General features: G+C 33.4%; 2 protein-coding genes across 6 annotated transcripts; one reads left to right on the top strand and one right to left on the bottom strand.

Annotated features, from left to right (window-relative positions):
• Positions 1-6971: 6971 nt before the first annotated feature.
• On the top strand, positions 6972-11839 carry LOC115955276. Of its 2 annotated transcripts, none has more exons than XM_031073350.1 (5): positions 6972-7518; positions 9909-9994; positions 10092-10397; positions 10555-10638; positions 11175-11839. In XM_031073350.1, exons 1-5 carry the CDS (start codon positions 7144-7146, stop codon positions 11623-11625), a joined length of 1302 nt encoding a protein of 433 aa, XP_030929210.1. In that variant the 5' UTR covers positions 6972-7143; the 3' UTR covers positions 11626-11839. The 2 variants fall into 2 exon arrangements, with proteins under 2 accessions (XP_030929210.1, XP_030929211.1); XM_031073351.1 differs by lacking the exon at positions 6972-7518 and adding an exon at positions 7679-7709.
• An 835-nt stretch (positions 11840-12674) lies between these two features.
• On the bottom strand, positions 12675-19326 carry LOC115955725 (phosphatidylinositol/phosphatidylcholine transfer protein SFH2-like). Of its 4 annotated transcripts, none has more exons than XM_031074011.1 (11): positions 19077-19326; positions 18932-18960; positions 17836-17907; positions 17655-17708; positions 16458-16535; positions 16080-16133; positions 15396-15455; positions 15226-15321; positions 14329-14430; positions 14173-14253; positions 12677-13295 (listed from the first exon to the last, which is right to left on the bottom strand). In XM_031074011.1, the coding sequence occupies exons 1-11, from the start codon at positions 19129-19131 to the stop codon at positions 12975-12977; spliced, it is 1002 nt and encodes a 333-aa protein (XP_030929871.1). In that variant the 5' UTR covers positions 19132-19326; the 3' UTR covers positions 12677-12974. The 4 variants fall into 4 exon arrangements, with proteins under 4 accessions (XP_030929873.1, XP_030929871.1, XP_030929870.1 ...); XM_031074010.1 differs by having other exon boundaries at positions 17836-17919; positions 19077-19325; XM_031074013.1 differs by lacking the exon at positions 17655-17708 and having other exon boundaries at positions 12675-13295.
• Positions 19327-21225: the final 1899 nt, after the last annotated feature.

The following is a 21225-nucleotide window of genomic DNA, read 5'->3' as shown; positions in this document are numbered from 1 at the left end:
TTATTATTCTTGTCATAATCTCCACTCAATGTACCAATAAAGATTTTTCATTCTTTTTTCCTTCTTGGTATGGTAACTATATTCTGGATTTTGTTAAACATGTACCTATATTGAAATGCATGCAAGATTAATGAATGATTCTTAATGAAACTAGTCACTAACCCGTGCAATGCACGGGATAGTTAAATAAAATTTATACACATTCACCTTTATTTGTACAATCATTTGAAAATAATTCTAACTAATATCCAAATGTAAGAGACACATTAACTTACTATTTAAAGTAGCCTTCTGAAGAATTTACACATATTGTGCAACTGAGCCTTAATTTCTCATCAACGGTTAGAAATATAAACTGCAAATATATAAATAAAGACCATGGCTTGAGAAGGACGCATTAAACTTCAAATAAGAGTAGTAATGTTACTTTCTCAATCTTTGCTCAGTTGTAATAATAATATAGAGGAAATTCAAAACATGAAAAGAAAATAAAAATTACAACAATTAATTCCATTATCTTTCATGCTATACTTTGTAATTGTACGGAATTAAGTCAACTCAATTTAAGTAGTTGTAATAAAATTGGCTTCTACTATTCTCTATTCTATAGAGATATGAACATATTGGATTTCTCAAACCCGGTATTGCAATAAAATAATTTATTATTGAAAATAAGAAACAATTAAGCTCATCCCTTAAAGATTTACTTCTTGTACTTGGTAATTTCCATTCAAACTTTAAAATAGATTATTTGCCTTACCTAGATGTTTTCCTTGTGGTGAGGACAAATAAAATGAGACAGGTGTTGTATAACCTTCAAGGCAAAAAAGCTTTCTTCTAGTCAAAAATAAAACTCGTCAAGAGGAGTAAGAGAGAAAGAAATTACTCAATGAAAAACCATGGTGAATGGAGAAAAGATTTTTGAACTTCCAAAGATCCACACAAATTTTAGCCATAGGTGCAAAATGCCAAGTTAAGAAATATAAATATTGATCTACAGTTGCAATTTTTAAATAGAAAATAGCAATTTCATGAACAAAAACCCTAGCAACCAAATAGAAAAACTATAACCTTGATTTGATTTCTCATTTATCAATGATGGTGACTAGAGAATAAGTTGATTTAGTCCATAAGAGTGGCCCTGAGTAATTGCCGATGGCAAGTGCCAAAGATAGTAAGTAAATCAAATCAAAGAAGGAGAGAGTATAAATTATTTCACAAAATCAAAGATCTCTTTACATCCCATAAAATTTAAAATAAAGAAGAAAATCTCTCTATAGTTTAAGAAACACAATATAATAAAATTAAAAAGAGAAAATTTTCGGAGGACAAAATATTATAGATAATTTAAAAGAATTTTGGTTTAATTCCTGAACACCGCAACTCCATAAAATTCATACTAATAATAATATTTTATGATTGCACAGACTATTTTTTTAAAGTGGTTGATCTCAACATTGGCGTGCATTTAATCTTTCACTAAAAGCAAAGGGAAGTAGATCATGTGCATACATCTTTATGAGCAATTTTTGGCAGGCGTAACAAACGTGTAACCATTTTGTCCTATTCCTACCATCTAAGAACATATCCTCTCTTATAAGTTGATGATGACAAGTTTACATATCCTCTCCCTTTTTTTTTTCTTTTTTTTTCCCCCAAAGAAATAAAAGGACTATAAAGACATGTCCAATTTGTTAAAATGCAAGTGCTTCAAGCCATAGAACGATTTAATGAAAATTGCAACTCCATGAATTGAATTTGCAAATGGTATTAACTATTGACTATTAATGCGATTATTAAGCCGTACCACATTGAACATGTTTCTCTATCAAAATATATAAACAAACTAACCTTACAACAGCTGAACTTTATAAGCTAAAATCTATACCGTGAGTTGTAGATCTTGAATGCTATACCATGCGTTTAGAGCTTCCTACATCTGGAGAGAGAGAGTGTGCAGAAATCAAAGAAAATCTCTCTATAGCTTAAAAAACACAATATACTAAAATCAAAGAGAGAAAATTTTCGAAGGACAAAATATTATAGATAATCTAAAAGAATTTTGGTTTAATTCCTGAACACCGCAACTCCATAAAATTCATACTAATAATAATATTTTATGATAGCGCAGTTAGAATTTTGGTTTAATTCTTGAACACTGAATTGGAAATTGATTATATGAGTATTCAATGGCGAACAAAGTACTATGTATTAATTAATATATAAATAAAACTAACCTTACAAAAGCTGAACTTATAAGCTAAAATCTATACCGTGCGTTGTAGATCTTTTAGGGCTTCCTACATCTGGAGAGAGAGAGTTTGCAGAAACCGTAGTTTTATATTTCTTAACTTGAAAGAGGGGTAAGGTTGCTAGGGTTTTGAGGAGTTATAATGTTTTTTTTTTTTTAAATATTGTACTGACGTGGAAAATTGTGGTGCCAGCAAAGGCTTCGGTTTTATATATATATATATATATATATAGATAAATGGTCCTTCTTTAGCGAGATAGCTTAGTTATGAACTGTTTGTTAATGTCGTTTCCTTGTTTCTCCAAAAGACCGCCTTTCAAACATAAAAATTTGTTTGTTTGTTTATTTTTACACCATAAATGCAAACTTTAGGCTATAAAATCTCATTATTCACTTAAAAATTTGGAGATTTTTATTTTGTTCTAATATCCTATTTACAGTGTGTAATAGCATTACAAGATTGTGCGAGACTTAAAAGGAGACGAGTGGTATAGATATTGAAGTGCTGTGTGATTTTGAAAGTGTGTCCAAGGAGAAGCTTTGTGAGAGCCATGACAGGTTACGATGAAAATGGAGACCTTATAGCAATGTGATCGAGAATATTCAATCCAATACTAACATGACTGGTAACTCCCTCTCTCTCTCTCTCTCTCTCTCTCTCTCTCACACACACACACACACAAACACACAGAAAACAGAGTTTCATAATTCATGATATGTCATGATTCTTGAATGCTACATGTATGGCTGGGTGTGCATGCTTGAAATCAACCTTATTACAGAACACGCATGTTTTGTTACAATTGATGTAAATTACATATCTTTTGAATTTGTTGTGTAGTTCTACTACATGGGAATCATAGTTTACCCTCGATTAGTAGAATCAAAGAAGAGATAGAATTACATGGTCTTCAAAGTACAGTTTCTGTTAGCCCATGCTCACACCTTGGGGGGCATAAGTATGCAGGAAATGTTATCATATTTGGGTCAAAAATCAATGGAGAAGTCACTGGGCACTGGTAAGGGATATCAGTTGATTGATTTACTTTTACCAACTAATGCATTCAAGTTTTTCGGACCATGTGATTTAGCAGGTAAAGATTTTCATCCTTCCCAAAAATACAGTTTAGTTTATTGATAATGGAGCCCTCTCCTTTTTTTTATTCTTTTTTTAAATCTATTGGTATGGATATATTACATTGTTACTCCAGAGGATGTACCCGTATTGCTTGAGCAACACGTTTTGAAAGGAGAAATTGTAGACTGGCTGTGGAGATAATATTCTCATCTCTTCGTCCTTCTGTGTGTGCATGTGTAAAGTGTATACTGTAAGATCGCTTTCAAGGTGGTTTGCATCTACATCAGAGCTGTATCCAATTTTGATATCAGTTTTAGCTGTATGATAGGATAGGACTTTGGAGCATACAGAAAATAGTGTAATGGAAAATTGTGCTTCAACCGACCCAGGATCTAGAGTAGATATAAATGAGTTTATCTACCCTCATTTTTTGTTGCTGCATTGTAGTGTCAAACAATTGCTGGTCCATTTTTTGTCTTCAAGCATGATTGAATTCAAATTGTTGACTAGGCTTTACTGAAACATTTGATGGTGCATTCAGGGATGTAGCCAGGGAAATGGAAATTCATACTGCTGCCAAAACCCTGGGTTTCCTGAATAGGTAGAGAATCTAGATGCCAATGTGGGTGCAACAAAGGTGATTTCTGATAAAAATAGCAGCAAGGAACTAAACTCCGGGATCAAATGCCTACTTTAGCACGCCCCAGCCTATGAACTATGATTTTAGACCCCTGAAGCTATGCTTTACTTGATTGAATACATTCTTTCCTTTGGTAATAGATTGACTTTGTAACTATTTTCTCTTAAGTTAATTGATTGATCACTTGCAAAGATGAAGACAAAACCATAAGGCTTCACATCGCATTGGAAGACTGGAACTCATAAGAAGCCCAACTCCGATAATTTGAAGTATATATATAAAGAAGTGGTGTCTCAGTCTTTAGTTAGACTATTCTACTCCCTATCCATAAGATACTCTAGAAACCCCATGAATTAATTGTGTGGTGAATTAAACATGAGATTTTTGGATTTACGTCATGCTCCAATTCAATGATTCTACCACCTAAATTCCCCCGAGTGGTGTCAAGAGCCCTTGACTTCATATCATTCTAGTAATATTGAACATATAACCAACAACACAAAACATTGATTGCTGGTGTTTTTTCATTTATTTATTTATTTTGGATAAATGATAAAGTCATTAATGTAAATCAAAATACACAATGCTCTTTCCTCAAGGAGTGCTATAGCCTTGGAGGAAAAGTCCAAACTCGAACAGTACTCACAACATTAGACTTTAATGCTCATCTAAAGCTTGCATCCCTCAACTATCAGGTTTCTCATCCCCATGTATCCTCTGCCACTTCAGGACTAACTTTGGGAATTCTCATAACTCCTTCCTAATCGTGAAAAATGATTGCAATGTGCAATCTCAACATGGGTTCTTTCTATTGTTATATCATAGTTCACCTTATAGGAGCCTTAAGGAGGAATGTATCATTGGGCATGACATTTTTACTTAGCATATACAAGCCACTTTGTATGATCTCTCTTGTGTAGATAATCTGATTCTGAGCACATTGCATTGACTCTCTCTCTCCAACTCATTTTGTTTATAAATTGTTCTATTTTGAGGTATTGTCCACTTTGAAAATTAATAAATGAGATACGATTCTCACAACATTTTAAATTTACCCTTTAATTTATTTGAAATTTTATTATTTTTTACATTTAAAACAAAACTCTAAACTAATGTGGCGAAAAGGACAAGAAATGTCTTGCCAGCATTAGAATTTAAAGCATGTAGTCTACTTTTAGGAAATGTTTGGAATAGAGAACTTACAATAATAATAATAAAAAATATGCCAAATTCTCTAAAGATTGAAGAACGAGAAGAGATCTACTAAGAGAAAGATTTATCCAATAGACAATCTTAACAATTACATATAATCATAAATGGACAATGTTAACCATTACATCCAATCACATGCTACACGAAAGTTACCCCTTTTTTCATTGGAGCTTACCTATAACAAAGATACACATAGCTATATGATACCAAAATTTTATTCATTATCAAGTTAGTCTGTAAGTTATTATAATAAACCCTAAACCCATTATACGTGATGCAGCAAAAAAGACAAGACATGCTTTGTTTGCATTAAGATTTAAAACTTATTATCTACTTTCACATAATATTTGGAACAGAGAAATTACAATAATATGCCACTGCATTCTCTGAAGTTTGAGGAACAAGAAGAGATCTATTAAGAGAGGAATTTATCCAAGAGATAATCTTAACTGTTACATCCAATTACAAACTACACGAAAGGTATTCCTTTCTCATGGGAACTTACCTATCACAAAGATGCACATAGCAAAATGTTACCAATCATATTCATTATCAAGTTAGTTTGTAAATTATTGTAATAAATCTTAAACCCGTTATACATGATGTGGTGAAAAGGACAATACATGACTTGACTGGGCTGCATTAAGATTCAAAAGTTGTTGTCTACTTTCAAGAAATGTTTCGAATAGAGAACTTACAATAATACAACACCACATTTTCCGAAAATTGAAAAACAAGAAGTGATATGTTAAGAGAAATATTTATTTGAGAGACAATCTTAATAGTTACATCCAATCACAAAATGGCAATTTTAATTGTTATATCCAATCACAAACTGCACAAAAGTTATTCCTTTTTTATGGGGACTTACCTATCATAGAGATGCACATAGTAATATTATATCAAATATATTCATTATTTGGTTTTTTTTTTCTAAGTTTTTGTAATAAATACTAAACCTGTTATGCGCAATGTGACGAAAAAGACAAGACATGTCTTGCTTGCATTAGGATTTAAAACTTGTCATCTACTTTTCTGAAATGTTTGGAATAGAGAATACATACAACACCGCGTTCTCCAAAAATTGAGGAACAAAAAGAGATCTATTAAGAGAAAGATTTATCCAAGGGACAATCTTAACAATTACATCCAATCACAAACTAAGAATCTCAACCGTTACATCCAATTATAAGCTACATAAAAGTTGTCCCTTTTTTAATGGGAATTTACCTGTCACATAGAACTTACAATAACACAACACCGTGTTCTCCGAAAGTTAAGGAACCATAAGAGTGCATCCAACCACAAAACAAGAATCTTAACTATTATATCTAATCACAAACTACACAAAGTTACTCTTCTTCATGGGGACATACCTATTAGAGATTTCACATATTGTCAATACGATACCAATCATATTCATTATATTTTAAGTTATTATGTTGTAAATATGATACTAATCTCATTCTTTGTTACCTTCATTTGTAAACCTTTTATATAATAATTGAAACTGGCTTTAACATTTTCTATTTGTGACAATGTAAAGTAATAAGAGTGTCACCACACACCCAATACAAGCACACAAACAAAGTATTAGCCTAGCTAGTATGAACATTTTACTACATCCAAGAACTATAGAGTAGACTAGAAAGTTCATAAAAAAGAAAATTTAGAGAGTAGACTAGAAAAGTAGATCCAAGAGTCAAAAGAGAGCCAGTCACTTAACTCCAAGGGTCAAGAAACTCCCCTGAATGACACGTGTCATACTGTCTCTGAGCAATGACCAAAGTCTATTTCCACACCCCCTCCTTCCAATGCCACTGGAACCCAACCCCTCTCTCTCCAAACACAAACACACTCTCTCTCTCTCTCTCTCTTTCTCACACAACAAACACAATCACTCACTCACTCACTCTCTCTCTCTCTCTCTCTCTCTCTCTCTCTCTGACAGTGATAATATCTATGGCTAGCAACAGAGACAGAGAAGAAGCTCTGACATTCACGAACCCATCTTCACCAATCACAGTCTCGGAATCACTTGACAGCTACCTCACCGACCCAAATTCTCTCATCAGCAGCGCCTCCGGGAGCTTTCAGAACGAAGGGTTATTATCTGGTGGAGCCGATACCGTCAGTGACGCCGAGTTCGGTTTCTCTCGCCTGGACTTCAGGACGAGTCGACTCGCCGGCTCCGTCGAGTTCTACCAGCGCCACGTCTTCCTTTGCTACAAGAACCCCAAGGTTTGGCCCGCAAGAATCGAAGCCTCTGAATTTGATCGTGTTCCCAGGTTGCTCTCTGCTGCTGTAATGGCTAAGAAAGCTGATATGAACAAAGAGGTAGGTCACTGTTGAGTTTTTTTTTTTTTTTTGTGGTTTTTAGTTTGGATTTCGTGAATTGAAAAATGGGATTTTTTGTGTTAGTTTTGAGGCTTTTGTTCCAAGTGTTGATGTGGGTTTATTATAAATTTAGTGAATTGAAATGGGTTTGTGTGATTTCTTGTTTGTGAAGAGCTGATATGAACAAAGAGGTGTGTCACTTGTGAATTGAAATGGGGGTATTGTGTGATTTTGGGGCCCTTTTGTTCTAAGCGTAGATATGGGTTCATTATAAATGCTGTGAATTGAAATGGGGTCTTGTGTGATTTTGTAGCCCTGATATAGGTTCATTGTAAATTTAGCAAATTGAAATGGGATTTTGTGTGATCTGGGAGGCTTTTCTTCTAAGTGTTAATATGGGGGTTTATTGTGAATTTAGTGAATTGAAATGGGTTTTTGTGTGATTTTAAAGGATTTTTTTTTCAAAGTGTTGATATGAGCCAACTGTAAATTTAGTGAATTGAAATGGGTTTTTGTGTGATTTTGGAGGCCTTTGTTCTAAGTGTTGATATGGGTTCATTATAAATTTAGTGGAAATAGGTTTGTGTGATTTCTTGGTTCTAGTGATGGTTGGTTTTAGATTTATTAAATTGAAAAGGTTGTGTGTGCCTGGTGGAGTGGGTTTGTTGTGAGGCTTTTGCTTTCGGGGTTAATGTGGGTTTATTCTGAATTTAGTGATTTCAAAATGGGTTTGTGTTTTTTGTTGGTTTTTTATTTCACTCCTGATAATGGTTGATTTTGAATTTAGTTATTTGAAACGGGTTGAATAGAGGAAAAGAAAGAATGTGGCAGGCCCCAATTAATTTGTTGAGGATCCATAGCCGACCCCGAAATTTGGGACTAAGGCTTTGTTGTTGCTGCTGCTGTTGTTGAAACAGGTTTGTCTGCTTTGTGGATTAGTTTTGTTTGAGGTGTGTTTTGGAGGGTTTTTTGTATTTTGAGGTGTGATTTGGAGGCTTTTTCTTTCACTGCTGAAGTGAGTTCATTGTGAAATTAGTGAATTGAAAGGGGTTGTGTATGTTGAGGGTGTGTTTTGGAGGCTTTTGCTTTCAACGTTGACATGGGTGATGTGGGTTTGTGTGTTTTGAGAATTGATTGTATTTAAAGGGTTATTTGGAGGCTTATAGGTTCACTTTTGATATGTGTTGATTTTGAAGTTTGTTAAATGAAGTGTTTTTTTTTTTTTTTTTTCCTCGTGCTTACTTGTTATTAGGAGTAATTTGGAAGTATGAGTTGATCTTTTTTTGATAAATGTTTTATGGAGGGTTGGTTGGGAATTTGTTGATTTCTGGTTGGTTTAGGGTATCTTATGGATTTGTTTTTGTTCTGGGATTCATTTGAAATTTGTGATTTGGTGTCCATTGGTTTGGACGTGGTGTGAATTTATTTTGTTTTCAGGATATTGAGGTGAGTTTTTTGGGGTCTTGTGGATTGTTTGTATTTTTGGAGTGATGTGAGGATGTGAATTGTGGGAGATCTAGAAGATTAGTAAGTTTGTTGCAGTAGAGGTTGGGGTTTGGGTAATTTTGGGGATGATTGATTTTGTTTTGCAAAAATATATTTTGGTTCTGAATAAGGCATAGATTTGACTCTCTTAATATTAGTAATACTGGTTAAAAAAAATATGGTTCTAGTTGTCGGGTTTGGATGTAGGATTTCCTGCTTAGTTTGTGGAGAGAAGAGAATGGTATTTAGTTCTAGAAATAAAGAAAAACAATTATGCCCCCAAATTTGTATTCAAGTATTAAAAAGACCTCTCTTACCACCATAATCTGGCTTACTCAGTCTAAATTTTTTCCATTTTCTCTCATTTTTTATTTTATTTTTGATGTCTTTATTGTTTGGTTGTCAAGTTGAGATAGTGCCTTCTATTTCATCAATACACCAAAAAGTAGTAACCATGTTGAGAACTTGACTGCTAGTGCTGTTTCAAATATATGTAAGAGATCAGTTTTGTCTTTCACAACATTCATGACTATCAGGATACTGTATTGTAGGTGTGGACTTCTTTTTTTGGATGCATCATCTTCTAGTTGACTGTTAAATACCTAGATCCAAGAACTGATGTTAACTGTGGCCTGCAAATTATTGCATTTGATTATTATGGTAATTAGTATTTATATTTGTTTCATAATGAGAGTAGTGATAATGAGTATCCACCAGCCTATGTGTTTGGGCAAATGAATGAAATAATTTGATGATGGTGGATAGTGCTGTTTTTTTATTGTTGATGTTACCTGCTTAAAATAGCCTGTCATACATGTTGCATGCTATTCCGTTACCTCCCCTTCCCCCAGTATAATATCAGTTGATGTTAATCTTCTCCCCTTGTCTCTTTCATTTCTCTTTAGACCCGCTTGACAATATGTGAGGGACATGATGGAACCGAGACATCAAATGGGGATGTACTAATCTTTCCAGACATGATAAGATACAGGTCAATGGCATGCCCATTTGAGATTTGGTCAAATGATTTTTTATTCCCCCCCCCCCCCCCCAAATTTATTACTGATCAACTTTGGTGAAAAATGCAGGAGATTGACACATTTTGATGTTGACACATTTGTTGAGGAAGTGCTTGTGAAGGATGGTGAATGGCTACCTGGAACTCCTGAAAGATTAAAGGGTTCATACGTTTTTGTATGTTCTCATGGGTCCCGAGATCGCCGTTGTGGAGTTTGTGGACCTGCCCTAGTCGGTAGATTCAAAGAAGAGATAGAATTACGTGGTCTTCAAAGTAAAATTTCTGTTAGTCCATGCTCACACATTGGGGGACATCAGTATGCAGGAAATGTTATCATATTTGGATCAAAAATCAATGGAGAAGTCACTGGACACTGGTAAGGGGATGTCATTTGATTGATTTATTTTTACAAGCTAATGCATTCAAGTTTGTCATACATTGTGATTTACCAGGTAAAGTTTTTCATCCTTCCCAAGGCATATATACATTTGTTTAGTTTATTGATGATGAAGCTTTCTTTTTTTAATCTATAGGTATGGTTATGTCACTCCAGAGGATGTACCTGTGTTGCTTGAGCAGCATATTTTGAAAGGAGAAATTGTAAATGGGCTGTGGAGGTAATCTTCTCGTATTTGTCCTTTGTGTATTGTGTTTGTGTGTAAACTATATGATTTCTTTCAAGGTGGTATGCAATTTTTTTTTCCCCTCTACTAGAAGTAGACTAGTGTGCTTTTGGCATTAGCTTATTTAGCTTTTTGTTGAAAATGTGCTAAAATATACTTGTACTTTGAAAAAATGAGAAAAAGTGAGGTTTTAAAAAGATTTACATAAAAGCTAAACAAAAAGGCTGAAAGCAGACGGACACATATCTCAGAGCTGTATTGCTTTTGATATGAATTTTAGCTCTATGATAGGAGCTGACAGGAAGTTTTCTTTTTTCCTTTATATAGGAAGCTGGGAGTTAAGAAAGAAAATAGTGTAACAAAGAATTGTGATTCAACTCACATAGAATCTGTAGTAAATATAAATGAGTTTATCAACTGTTGCTTTTTGTTACTACACTGTAGTGTCATATGTGTTGGTCCATATTTTGTCTCCAAGTATTTTTAAATTGAAATGGTTGACTTGGCTTAACATTTGATGGTGATTTCAGGGGTCAGATGGGATTATCAGAAGAGGAACAGAATAAATCCTATGAACTTAGGCAAAATTTAAATGGCGAGACAAATGTTGGGAATAAAACTGAAGAACTGACACAAACACATAAAAGTGAGATGCACACTGCTGCTTGTCAATCTCAACCTGAGGAAATGGGGTGTTGCCAGGAAAATGGAAACTCGTACTGCTGTGAGTACCCTGCATTTCCAGAAAAGCTAGAGACTCAAGATGCCAATGTGGGTACAGCAAAGGTGATATCTGATAAAAAGAGTAGCAAGAAACTAAATTCCAGGATCAATGGTGTTAAAGGGGGTAGTGCACGCAAAGTTTGTGCGATGCCAACATGGTTTGACAGCTGGGAGCGAGAAGATATGTATGCAGCTCTCGCTGTTGTTTGTGCTGCAGCATCGGTTGCCATTGCCTATAGTTGCTACAAACAGTTGTAGATAAACTTCAAAGCCAATCTCTATATTGTGTTCATGATATAACGGGTTAGAGTACTCTTCCCTTTGTTGTCTCCAATCTTTATAAGATACCAATGTCACTTCATGATGTAATGCCTCTGCAAAAAGAGCCTTTGACTTAGAAGCACAAGTGTTTGGATAAAATCATCAAAATGATGTATAAAAATGTCGGCTTTGCCTCGGGGCACCTAAATTATCTCTTTCTTGTGTTTTCTTTTTTTTTTTTTTTTTTTGGTTTGCTAGATGTGTGAAATTTGCACAAAAGCAAATATGTAAAATCTCAAATCTCATAATTTTCAAAATTTTGGCACTTCAGTTTGTAATATTGATCAAATTTTATATAGAGCACGATTTGTAATTTACTAGTTTGTACCAATGGATTGCATTTGATAGAAAGCTCCCTCTCTCTCTTCGAAGGAAACATTTATGAGGCAAGATGGCAACCATCAATTTGGGAGGTGGATAGGTATGTCCACAGTTCTAACTTCCGACAAGCTGATTAGCATTGTATCCCCTATGGAGCTGGAAGGCATGGACCTTTAAAGAGCTTTTTTGGCTTATCAATTATAATTCGTGCATTTAAATGGAAGTAAACTTTCAACTTTACCCGTGTTTATGGAGATTCAACCTCAAAGGTTATATTTATAATTTATGATCCCTTGTTAATGGAATATTTGGAATAGAATGATATGGAGGGAAAGGAGAGGAAAGTGGTGTAGAGAGAAAGGTGGTTAGAATATACTAATCTATCTCCCTCCATCCAAAGTCCAAACATACAATTAATATCAAGTTTTTTGAACACATTGGACTTGGAAGGCTTCAATCAAGCCCAGATGGGGAATCTCTTAGTTAAAGATTAATGGACTGTTAATTTGAAAATTTATAATCTAGAGGTTTTGGCTTCCGGATATGGTCGGATCTGTGTAAATGAACAGACACTAATAATACTGATCATAATATAGTGTATGTTTGGAAAAGGGTCATCAGGATTTGCAGGTCTCAGCTGTACAGCTTTGAAATAAAGCCAGATAGGTCAAAAAGAAAGCTGAGTTGGATTACTCAAGCAATTAACATAAATTATAAAAGATTACACTTGTTCTCAAGCCTTCTACATTAATGATCTATCATTATGATCATATTATGATCATCCACCCCAAGGTGGTAATGTCAAACTACACCAGGTTAGCTTTGTACTTAAAAAAAAAAAAACCTGCATCAAGCCAATGCAAGTGAATTTGTTATCTGATAATTGAAGTACAGCCTCTCATTGTAGCCATCTGATAATTGGGTCTCAGTGCCATGTAGACTTGGAATTGTCACATTTGTGTTCTTCAGTCACCATTAACTTTAACGCCCTTCAGTGAGTTGGCAAGCCCATTCTTATTTCCTAACTTATGGAATTCAGTTTGAATGGTCTTCATGATCTCGGTGTCTCCTGGGTTTGGCGCCGGAAAATCTACATGCATTGACCCCTGTTTGATTGGTGAAGTAGACTCTTTAGACAAAGCTTGCTGATTGATATAATCATAGAGTTGTTGATGGAATTCATGGTCTAATGAGAAACAGTTGTCAGTGCCCTCATTTCTATAATGCTTGGACGATCCAGAGCCCTCTCTTCTACAAAAATGCGGGAGTGATCCATAATCCATTATCTGAATACAAGTGAACAATGTTCTTGTCAAATAAATGGAACATACAGATGACACTAGTGCGGGCAGAAAAAAAAACAGTAAAGAATTCCATCTATGCTAGTGAGGCAACATGAGAAAGAGAGATTAAATGTTGAGACCATTACATTGCTCATTAAAAGAAAATCTTGATAGGTGGATAGTTTTTTTTTTTTTTTTGTGAAGGGGGGGGGGGGGGTGTTACTGATACGCTTTCACTTAACCCCCTACATTGCTCATTAACATTACAAGAGTACCAACCAACAATTAATAAGTTGAATGCAGAAACTGGAAAAATTCCAAATTCACCATACAGATTGACTAGAGGACCTAAAAATACCTGCCTTGACCTATAAAATTTGACACAACTTGATTTGAAGACAGGACGCAATATAGAGATTAAATTTGGTATCAAAACTTAGACCTACCTAAGGAGCTAAGCCATAGCATGTGTTAATTAGGGGTGAAGCAATATTCTAAGACATATATCACATTGCATAAACTATCAAAAAAGCCAAATCCTACTGTCTTTGGGAAGGCAGTTTCTGCCTAGTTTAATCAGAAGTGCAGCTTGTTATCCTTCTTGGGAGAGTTTTCGTAATTTTCTTTAGCTTGATCAGGCTTTGTCCTTGTTTGTATTCAAACTGGGTTAGTACTATTTAGCTTTCTGTTTGTTGTAGTTTTTCAGCTTATTTCAATAAAATTCACCATCTTGATTATCAAAAAAGAGAGGCCAAATCCATGTATAGAACCGCTTACTCAAGAAGTAAATTAATGGCAATTAAAATAATGATACTATGTTTCTGCCAGCATCAGCAGTTCTAAAACAAAATTTCTAAATACAAATGGAAACGATGCTTACCTTCAGTAACTCATCTCTTCCACAACCTTGCAGAACCTGGATTTTCCGCCTTGTTCTTTCTTGCAAAAGAGGCTTTACAACCTGCCAACAACTGAGCATTAAGCATTTTGTTGCAAAAGAAGTAAACTTTTTTAAAAGTAAAGTATTGACACAAACCTTCCAACATGCTGAAAATATATAGGGTGCATTTACAATATAATATGTATCTGTCTTCTCAGGATAGTTCAAGTCATCAATTGTAGATATAGCAGTCAAAAGCTGCATTAAGATTGAACAGATAGTGATGAAAAGTGTCAAATATACAGTCCACAGAGTGAGGGTAGGCAAAATATTAGATTAATTGATATTGAAATAGAAATCACCTTTTTTTCACAACTAAATAAGTCATTGAAAAAGCACAAAAGGCAACCCAAGTACAAGGAAAGCATAAAAGAGAAACATCACAATTATGAATGGAGATATTGAAATTGAATACACTTGTCTACTTATGATGTATAAAGAAACAAATACATGCCCTTATCACAGAAACATAGAATAAATTAAACTTGTAGTAACAAAAATGTAGACAGGTAACACATGGAAAGACAGCAATCCAAAACTTATGGTTCATTATATGAAAGATCTGTAAGCCAATATGACCTCATGCTTTTTGTTACCAGTGCAACAGCATAGAGAAAATGGCTTTTTGGGGTTCTACACCAAATCAATTTTCCAATAAGGAAACCTTGAATCCACTCCACTAATAGGTGACTATTGATCTTTTATTTATAAACTATAGTATATCAGATATAGTAATGATACCTAATAGCTGATATACTATACATCAAAAAAGGGATATCAAGTCTAAAATGAATGTGAGATGCAAAACCCTGATGTCCACAATAAACTCTTCTTAAACAAAAGGAAGATTACAACATGAAGCTGACCATTACCCTCCAAATCAAAAAATATGATGCCCATTGATAGATTTTATAGATTAAGGGCCCTTTTTAGGAAAAGAGTGACAGTTAGAAGAAAAGACAAGTTAGAGGTTTAAGGACTACAGATGTATACCTTAATGTTATTCAGCGCTGAAAGCTTTAAACCGGTCATGTCTAAGATTTTCAGACAGGTACCAATATGTCGTCCATGCTTCTTTGTTGCAGAAGGCTACAACAAAAGTAAAATCAGGCCATAAGACAAGTTACAAGTCATAAAGATTATTGAATAATTCAAGTACGCACCAGAACTACACGATCTCTGTATTCATTCAACTGGATGTGTGACTGCACATAGTAATTTACCTAAAAACAAAGAAACATGTCAGTACACTGTAAATATCAAGAAAACCCCAATACATGATGCACATAGCAGTATATAATGCTGCCTTGTGCTCATAAGTGAAAGCATATTTAATGAACATAAGTGCATTCATCTAGAAGCAAGTAATTATTGATATTTATTCAGAACCGTTATCATGTTCCATGTCTCAAAGAAGCATGAAACAGAAGAACCTAGTACGAAGTATACGACCACAAAGTACCATAATTTATTGGAAAGGAATATTGCAACACTATAATATTTCAGGGAATTATACACGTACTCCATATCTATACCACTTGCAGTCCTACCAGTCCTACTGATCCCTTAAAAGAGGTTGTAGAGAAATTAAGTAATGCTTTATGTATATACATTCTTAGAACAGGAAGTTTGGTGCCAACAAAACAGATATAACCTGATGCCCTTAAACATTGTCCTTTTCTATGATTCAAGCATATGAAAATTTTCAATCTTCAAATTAGCTTAATGTATAGCTCAAGCAAATCTTGCATACGTAGTCCATTATATACCAAATCCAGGCCTAATAGCCCAATACAATTTTATAACTGTGAAATTTAAGAAGATTGAATATCATGCAAGATCCTCACAGATGCTTTGTCAAATGTGCTGAGCCCAAGACCAATAGCAATGACTGGAAGGCCCTGGCAAAAGTTAGCAGAAATAATGAGAAAGAAAACATAAATAGGAATGCAGGAGTGAAATAATCATCATTAAAGCCTTCATTTCTCATAAATGCAACCATAAATTTCCAAAAGCAACTCCCCACCACCCCAAACCCCCCAAAAAAAGGGGAAATTTAATTTATTTTTTCTTTTTAAATGTGGGTACAATGGTATATCCATTTGTGGCAAAAAAATAGTTTTTGAGATGCCAGACCAGCTTAAACAAGTTGGCTGGGAAGCACAACAATGATCAAGATTGAAATCCATGATAATTTTATGTAAATCTGTGAAAGACAGGCATACCTGTTTTGTGTAACCAGAAAATCCTTGAAGGTGAGAATCTCGCACTGCTCTGTACAAGTCAATAGGGATGATAGGTTTCTGTATACAGAAACAAAAGAAAATTTTGTAATGTAATCAATTCTGAGCACAATATTAGGTACAGGGTTGCCACCAACATGGTTCCAAAATATAATCAATCACAATAAACAAATATTACAATCCATAAGCAGAAGATAACATAACAGAAAAAAGCAACCATAAATTTTATTTTTAGTCTAGACCCAAATTTTACCATACATAAAAATACCATATTTTTCTTTTCTGGCCTGGGTTAATAATCAACCATGAGATTACTGTATGCATATGATTCAAGATTGATCATGAACATATGCTCTTGGCCTAGAACTGAGACACCAGGATTGTCTTCAATGCATAAATAATAATACAATAAAAATCTTAAATATTTACTTTGGGCGGCAGTACATATATCAGATTTCTATACCCTTGCAATTTATATCTTGGATGCAAAATTTTTATTACAATTCATTATTCCAATTTGTTTCTGTTTTTCCTAAACTCAATGCATTTAATTACCACATGGACCAGAAGTGCCAAAACAGGCTACACAAGCTTACCCTAGAAGCTATATATGATTTATGATTCACCATAGATTTATGTACATTTTTTATAGTTGTAGGTTGGCCATCTTTTGGTTGCTTCCAGTTCCAACCTCCTTGAAAGAAGTAACATCTTCAGCATTCATTAATGTGGAAGAGAAGAATTGTGGCTTTTGATTCTGAGCATAACTTGCTGGTGTATTGAGAATAAAATAAAATTTTTCATCATATAGCTTATTAATCCTCACTTCTTAGTGATTATAGTGTCCCATACATGCATATTAAAAGGGATTTTCTGTTTTTTTTTTTTTTTTTTTTTTTTTTTTTTTTTGGGGTGGGGGGGGTATTGCAATGTACTCTATGTTTGGGACATAGCCCAGGACAAGTCTGACAAGTAGTTTCCTATTTCTTTTTGTCGGTTGCTTATCTCTAATTTCACAGTTTATATAATACTATCTAGCAGAAAAGAAACAACATATTCACTAAATGCAAGAATTCACAAAATAAATGAGAAGTCAAGCATCAAACAGAGAAATTTCAGAAGTGACTTTAGCGACAATATTTCATGTTTAGCTACTAATCCCATAACGATAAACCTCACCGACAGTATATTGTCAATTCCATTCTGTACTCTCCACTGTAAACAATCAACCAACTGGAACAGATTTGTATGGTTAGTAAAAGCAGAAGTAGCCAAAGACAAATAAAGCTTAAAGAAGAAAATAAAATTTTGCAAAGCAATAAGTTAATAGAGAAGCTTCAGTGAAACAAATGGATCTAACCATTTTATGTGCTTTGGCAACATTCCATTCCCTGGCTTTGAGAAACCGAACCAATGTTTCTGTTGGATAACCCTGGTGCATATTCTGGAGATCAAGGTACACACTTTGAATTTAAAATTTTAAGTAATTCTTAAAAGCAAAATTGCCAACTTCAATTCAATAAAGCATCACAAAACAGGCACAATCAAATAGATGAGACAACAAAAAAGCACAGGATTTATTTATAAGTAAATGATTCATTGAAGAGAGCAGAAGGAGCACGACCCAATCACCTGGGAAGGATAATTATTAGAGAAAATTAGAAAGATCAAGCAACTCAAGTGGATACTCCAAACTCAAACTCCACTACAAACTTACTTTCTTCCTCTAACACGCTTGAAGTGCGAATCACTGTGTCAGACTAAATCCCCTCCCCACTAGCTCTAAGTCAATAGCCTCATGATGAGTCATTCTTTTCAAAATAGCAATAAAACTTTGTCTACTTTATTTATGTAAACATATTCCATTAGTGAATGGGAAAGAGAAAGGGGGAAAATTTTAAGAAGCAAATTGATGAAGAAACCAGCCTCCTATCTTAGCCAAACTCCCTTCCGCTCTATATAAAATGTAAATCAAACCATGTATGATCAGAAAGGGTTCTGCCAATTCAGAGGGAACCCAACAGAATAAAAAAGCAGAATAATATCTACAACTACAGTCAAAAACCTTATCTACCCCATAGTGAATCAGCCAAACTTCACTGCTACCAATCCATCAGTTATAAAATAAATATTAGAAAGAAATGAAATTAAAATTATTATATAAATAAATAAAAAAAGCAAGATCGACCCAGATCACATATAACAAAACTAAGAATGTAAAACAATAAATAAAATCAGTACCTGATCCAAAATAAGCTACATGGTTGATTCAATTAGGCTATGTTGAGTAAAGGGTTAAAGTTCTCAGGTATTAAACACTTAAAAGCTAGACAACAGAAAACAAGTTCGTAGCAAAATTTTGTTCCAAAATTTATACTTTTTTTGCCAACCTTTTTTTCTCAGCATTCAAACAGAACACAGATCAGAGAAACTAACAAAAAAGAGAAGAGACCAACCTTGTATGAGTTCTTCAGTGGCTCATCTACTGCAACATTTCACAAACAAACAAACCAAAAAAAAAGGTAATAAATATTAGCAATTTAGGATCAGAGAAGAAGAATTTGAAGAAATTGCCAACTGGGGTTTTGACAAAAAGCTTACTTTCTTCCATTAAAGACCGGAACTCCTTCACAGCCTCCTCATTTGCAATACCCATCTCCTGTTTTTGCTTTCTAAATCTGAATTAGTAGAAAATATACAAACTTTCAGATGAGTTTTTTGAAAACCCAACTGGGTTTGGAGCTCCTCAGCCTCACAACCTGTGTCTCAGTCTCTGTCAGCTTTTTAAGAGCTCCAAGTTTAGAGAGAGAGAGACAGAGAGAGAGTTGTGAAATAAAATTTTAAAAAAAAAAAAAAAATCTGTGTTTGTTTTTTATACATCCACTTCCCCTTCTATGTTTGGTTTTAATAGTAACTCAGATGTTTTTGGTCTCCTAAAAAATAAATAAATAATTTTTTTTTTTTTTTTGAGAAACAATAAATTATTTGTTTGGTTTAAAGGCTTAAAGTTAAAGATGGAAATAATTTATTTTATAAAAAGATAGAGAATATAAATAAATGGAAAAACTTGCGTATTATGGATGTAAATTTTTATTACTAGTTATTAGCTGAGTTTTAACTTTCAAAACTGTTGTTCTCAAAAAAAAAAAAAAAAAAATTTAACTGTTTTTTTTTCTTTTTAATTTTTAATTTCCTTATATGACATTAATTTTTTGACTTTAATCTTATCAAACGGTCTAACATCATTAGATTAAAAAATGGAATGTAAGACCCTTCACATGAGAATATTCTTGTAAGATAATTACAAGAGGTTATTTGAGGTAAAATGAGATATTTAAGGGTCATATAAAGCTTAATCATGGATTTTAGATGAGGAAGGCTAAAGATACAAACAAAATTTTACACAACGGTTAGCGTGTGACAAGTTGTTAATGATAAATAAAAATAAGATGTAAGCGGTGAGTCCAAATCAAAATCAGTAAAAACTTGCCAACTTAACTATTTAAAAAATGTCCTTCTCAAAAAAAAAAAAAAAAAAAACTATTTAAAAAATGTTGTGAATTTCTTTTGTGCATATAGCATTCCTCATTTTAAATTCTAGATATATAAGAGAGATAAAATGATAAGGGGGATGACAAATGTGTAAAGCTAATTTTAGTGAAATTTTTTTAGAAAGTTGAACCAAATACCTGGATATGAACATCGTTAAGAACTTGATATACTCCAATTTTTCTTTAAAAAATAGCTTAGAAAATGAGGAGAAGAATTAGAGATTTAATTAATCTATATATATATATATAAAACCGAAACCTTTGAAACTCCCACAATTTTCCACATTATCATTTTAATTTAAAAAAATTTTAATTTTTAAAACTAAATAGTGAGAGAGTCCTAACAGGAGTCTCTTTTATATATATATATATATATATATATATATAAGAGACAAAATCTTTGAAAACCCTAAAGCAATCTCCTCTATCCGTCTCCACTAAGAGATAAAACCCTAAACTTCAAATTTTAATTATTAAAACTAAATAGTGAGAGAGTTCTAACAGGAGTCTCTTTTATTTATATATATATATATATATATATATAAGACAAAATCTTTGAAAACCCTAAAGTAATCTCCTCTGTCTGTCTCTACTAAGAGAGAAAACCCTAAGTTTCAATTTCTTTGGTACGCTTACTATTGCTTTTTCTCTTTTTTGTGAATTAGTTTTTTTTGCTTTTGTTTTGTATGGAGTAGTACTTTACAATATATAATATAACTACAAGTATTGTAGTAAGTTTGCTAACTTTTTGTGTGGTTCAAAGATGCTATATTCTATATTATTTTAGATTATATAACCTTAAGCTTTACCTTATGGAGACGTTGTACAAGTTTTCAATTCCTTTTGTGTGGATATTTTCTCACAGCTGTGGAGTAAGGTATATGAACTATATGTTATCTTATGTTTTCTCTTATGGTGTCATGCTTCTTTGTTTATTAATTAAAGATTATGTTGGAAGCCTATGTTATTTGCACCTTCAAAGTGTTCGACAATGTTTGAACCAAAATTTTCATCAATTAGGAAGAATTAGGTAAAAAAAACTTAGAAAAGCTTTCCATCCTTACTGAAATTGTCTCGCAATAATGACTTTTTTTTTTTTTTTTTTATAATTTGTAGGTTCTGAATGTTTTGATTTTTAATTTTATTATCTTTTGAAAGTTTGACCATCTAAATTTTTGGGTTCAATTTTTTGCAATATT

This window comes from Quercus lobata, chromosome 8, assembly GCF_001633185.2.
Source record: "Quercus lobata isolate SW786 chromosome 8, ValleyOak3.0 Primary Assembly, whole genome shotgun sequence".
Lineage (NCBI taxonomy): Eukaryota > Viridiplantae > Streptophyta > Magnoliopsida > Fagales > Fagaceae > Quercus > Quercus lobata.
This window is presented reverse-complemented; position numbering and strand designations above follow the sequence as displayed.

What these genes read in the sequence shown, in the direction of transcription:
- LOC115955276 (XM_031073350.1), top strand. Translation starts at nt 7,144, where the DNA reads ATGGCTAGCAACAGAGACAGAGAAGAAGCTCTGACATTCACGAACCCA. An exon ending in GGAGAAGTCACTGGACACTG is followed by an intron (nt 10,398 to 10,554) that starts GTAAGGGGATGT and finishes TTTAATCTATAG; the next exon opens with GTATGGTTATGTCACTCCAG. An exon ending in ATTGTAAATGGGCTGTGGAG is followed by an intron (nt 10,639 to 11,174) that starts GTAATCTTCTCG and finishes TGGTGATTTCAG; the next exon opens with GGGTCAGATGGGATTATCAG.
- LOC115955725 (XM_031074010.1), bottom strand. Translation starts at nt 19,131, where the DNA reads ATGGGTATTGCAAATGAGGAGGCTGTGAAGGAGTTCCGGTCTTTAATG. An exon ending in CCGGTCTTTAATGGAAGAAA is followed by an intron (nt 18,961 to 19,076) that starts GTAAGCTTTTTG and finishes GAAATGTTGCAG; the next exon opens with TAGATGAGCCACTGAAGAAC. An exon ending in ACAGAGATCGTGTAGTTCTG is followed by an intron (nt 15,322 to 15,395) that starts GTGCGTACTTGA and finishes CTTTTGTTGTAG; the next exon opens with CCTTCTGCAACAAAGAAGCA.